This window comes from Primulina tabacum, chromosome 15 (genome assembly GCF_025594145.1).
Source record: "Primulina tabacum isolate GXHZ01 chromosome 15, ASM2559414v2, whole genome shotgun sequence".
Classification (NCBI taxonomy): Eukaryota; Viridiplantae; Streptophyta; class Magnoliopsida; order Lamiales; family Gesneriaceae; genus Primulina; species Primulina tabacum.
The window spans coordinates 28944691-28948320 of NC_134564.1; the positions used below are offsets into that span (position 1 = coordinate 28944691).

At 36.7% G+C, this 3630-nt stretch overlaps 1 protein-coding gene across 1 annotated transcript; it reads right to left on the reverse strand.

The window, feature by feature from the left end:
• Positions 1-557: 557 nt before the first annotated feature.
• Positions 558-3345, reverse strand: LOC142527840 (RING-H2 finger protein ATL22-like). Its single transcript, XM_075632814.1, has 2 exons — positions 2601-3345; positions 558-1246 (listed from the first exon to the last, which is right to left on the reverse strand). Exons 1-2 carry the CDS (start codon positions 3310-3312, stop codon positions 777-779), a joined length of 1182 nt encoding a protein of 393 aa, XP_075488929.1. The 5' UTR covers positions 3313-3345; the 3' UTR covers positions 558-776.
• Positions 3346-3630: the final 285 nt, after the last annotated feature.

Genomic DNA, 3630 nt, shown 5'->3' on the forward strand with positions numbered 1-3630 from the left:
TTTCAACACACCTTAAGCGCCAATTTTTAGACCAAATACTCCCAACTTAATACATTATGTCACGCTCCGAGCTTAGACCAAATACTCCCGTCTTAATACATTATGTCATGCTCCAAGTCCGGGCCCGCACCTGCGTGACTGCACAATGAGTACCCAACTACTTCGTATTCGTCCTAGTTTTACGAAAATGATTAACCCAAGTTGCTATAGAACTCCATTGTACCTCATTATAAACTCATTTTAAATCTTTAATTTTAAAGATGTAGGGACAATGGTATCATAATAGCCCACGCTAAAGCATTACCGAGGAGCGAACTGAAGTGCCGAGGCCTCCTACCTCGGGATTAAAGGTGTCGAGGAAAACGTACTCTAAATACTACATATATCTCATACCATATGCGTAAAATATGTATAATGTGTAAAACATTCGGAAGTTTGAAAAAAACAAACAAAAGTGAAGACTTTCTCGGAGTATCTAATTTGAAAAAATATGCACAGATACTCAATTTCAATATTAAACATAAAATAAATAGGATTACAAAAAATTTGAAACCAAATTATGCAAACAAGTGTCTCATTTTTAAACAATATATATTACAAATTTACAAAACCTATCTAACATTCCTATAACCGTTGACTCGTGGATGTGTGTAAATTTTGAATTCAATCTTACATCTAATTATTCCTCACTCCTCAGTGGTATGTAAATATCTTCATTTTATACGAAAATCGACAAGGAAAAAATCATGTATACCTAGCATAATGCGAGTTTATTATCAGTGATTTGAGGGTGTCGACTGCGAGGATGATAATGAAATCGAGGAAGTAGGGGTCGCGGTTGAGGTGGGAGGCGAGTTCCGACACAACGGGCAACTCCCATTGAGCTTAAGCCACTCATCTATACATCCAACATGGAAATAGTGATTGCACGGCGGTATACTCCTCAGCGCCTCTTTAGGTTGGTACTCACACAAGCAAATCGGACATGTGCCATTGGCCGGGTCTGGGAGCCGACCGCTTTCTCCCAACACGGTCTTTGGATACGAGGCGATGGTGGGCATGTCCAGACCACCAATGGTTCGGACCACTGACTGAGGTTCAGGAACTGTGGTGGCTGAATGGTCGGAGTTAGGACGAGTTCGAGCCTTGATCATGCCAAAGGAGTAACTGGCTAGCCCAATTATGCATAGTAATCCCGGTATTCCGATTCCGACTATGATCCCATATTTTGCACTTCTTGGAAGCCCTGCACATATTATCGTGGGATGATTAGGTAAGTTTATATATATAATATATGTAGTAAAAAAATTTTAAAATAAATAATTAAAATGTGTATAATGCTGTGTATCTCCGACAATTTTCTCCGTAGGTTATAAGCGAGTTTGAGGACTAATTTTCTCAATTAATATTATTATTATTATTATTATCATCATTATCATCGTCATCATCGTCAAAAGAGTTGATATTGACACTTCATTTTTTATTATTTATATTCTATCTGTGAATAAATATACACTTCATTTTTTTATTATTTATATTCTATTTGAGAATAAATTTGACATATATTTTACGCATGGAATGAAAAACATAATATAAAATTGAGTATAAGTATCAACTCCTTAATATTCATATTAATAATATTAATAGGAATAATATATACGGATTCAAGGATTTCCCTAACCAGTCATTGTCCTATTATTATTTTTGAAACGAATATAGAGATTAGATCACACCTCCGAACTCAAAAAAGTGGAAATGAGGACGAATATAAAGACGGCAATATAATTTGAGAATGAGCGAGTTCGTGAAGACGAGGATAGTAAACCTACCCCGTCTCATGTTGTCATCCCTATGTATCTTGATATTGATATAAAAAAAACATATAGATGTTAACAAAGACTCATTCTAAATATACGACGGTGCACAATTTTTTTTTAATCGATAAACATAAAAGTTGCTGTTTCTATATTTGTTTAATGTGGTGAACCCCAACCTACCCCGTATATATTTCTTTTATTTAATCACATACACGTAGTAGCCACATGTATAGTCAACCAACTAAAATTAATTTGGTCATTATCTCGTTACTCATATTAAAAAATTTATTTTTTTCGATTCGATCCGAAAAACCGAGTCGGTTAACCCCCGGTTCGGTAAAATTTGAGTGGGGCTCAAATGAACCTAGCCCAATGTATATTCGGAGTAGGCAATATAGAAGTTTACTTATATTCATTAAATAAAATTGTCTTATGTCATTTTTGTCTAATTTATTAAAAAAGAAAATAAAATTATAAAAATACATATAAACCCAACCCGGTCCAAATTCTTACCTCAACTAGGCCAATATAAAATTATCTGTTTCCCGTTTTATTATATTTCTTTGATTAAAAAATATATTATATAATTAAATTCTAATTTTATATTTTGGATGTTTGATAAGTAAATTTCATTATAATTAAATTATTATGTGATATTAATTTGTATATAATGAAATATTGCAAGATGTGGAGAATTATATTTATCTCTTTTTTTAAAAAAAAAAATTTATTTCTTTCAATAATGCCTGGCTGCCACCCAAAATTGAAACCAAAGAAACTCACCGGATCGGGAAGAACTGGAGCACCCGATTTCACGACCCGGACCACCTGTATACCCGCAAAACCCGCCCCGATTCTCACACTCCCGGCAATCGGGCTCCCTCCACACCAGCTCTAGATCTTCCGTCAAATCTGGGGACTCCCAATAAAACGGCGAAGTAGACCACTGCAGCGGGACCGAAACGCTCGCGATACTCCTGCAGGACGGTGGCACATCCGTCCCCGACAACCGAGACCTCGCCGCCACGACCGTGTAGTTCCTCCCGCTCAGACAATCTAACAACACGAAAGGATACGGATACGACGAACTGTGGTTCATCCATCTCGAAGAGCAGTTGAAGAAAGTATATCTCCTCGCGAAAGCTAGAGCGAACGGAGAACCCGACAGACTGAAGCTCAGGATCCGATTCGGGAGACAGGAATTCGGGTCGTTGATCAAAAGGGCCTGGGCGTTGTAATCAATGTAGTCTACCCTGAATTCGCCCGACCGAGGAAGATTCAAAATTGTCCTGTTCTTTCCGTCGCAATACAGGTCAAAACCCGGGTACCCGCAACCGGGGGGCTGCCGATTCACGAGGCGGAAAGGGAACCGGACTAGCAGCCCGATGGCGGCGTCGCAGGTTTCTGGTTGGCATGGATCAGAAGATTGAGCTAAGATAAAGAAAAAAGTGAAGAGGGAAGAAGAAAATACCAAGGATTTTCCTATGGTCTCCATTTTCCTTCCTCTCCCCTAAAATGGCATAGTATTATAGAATCTCTGGAAAAAATAATAATTATATTTAATTAAAACAAAACATTGAAATGGATATACGGAGATTTTTGAATGTCTTGAATTTAGACTCCACCAGCTCAATTTTCTCAGACTTGGATTAATTAAGCTTACCTTTTGATAGTAAATTAATGAAAATATTATTTTTAAATATCGGTAGGTTGTATGTGTTATTAAATGGACGTCTTAATAGCTATTAATATAACAATAATCACTTGATTATGCAATTAATATTAAAACCAAAGTCATGTATTTTTTATTATC

Bases quoted from the DNA above. Each gene is read 5' to 3' on its own strand.
- LOC142527840 (XM_075632814.1), bottom strand. From the start codon at position 3,312: ATGGAGACCATAGGAAAATCCTTGGTATTTTCTTCTTCCCTCTTCACT. The intron at 1,247-2,600 runs GTGAGTTTCTTT...TAATATGTGCAG, and splicing joins CTCCAGTTCTTCCCGATCCG to GGCTTCCAAGAAGTGCAAAA.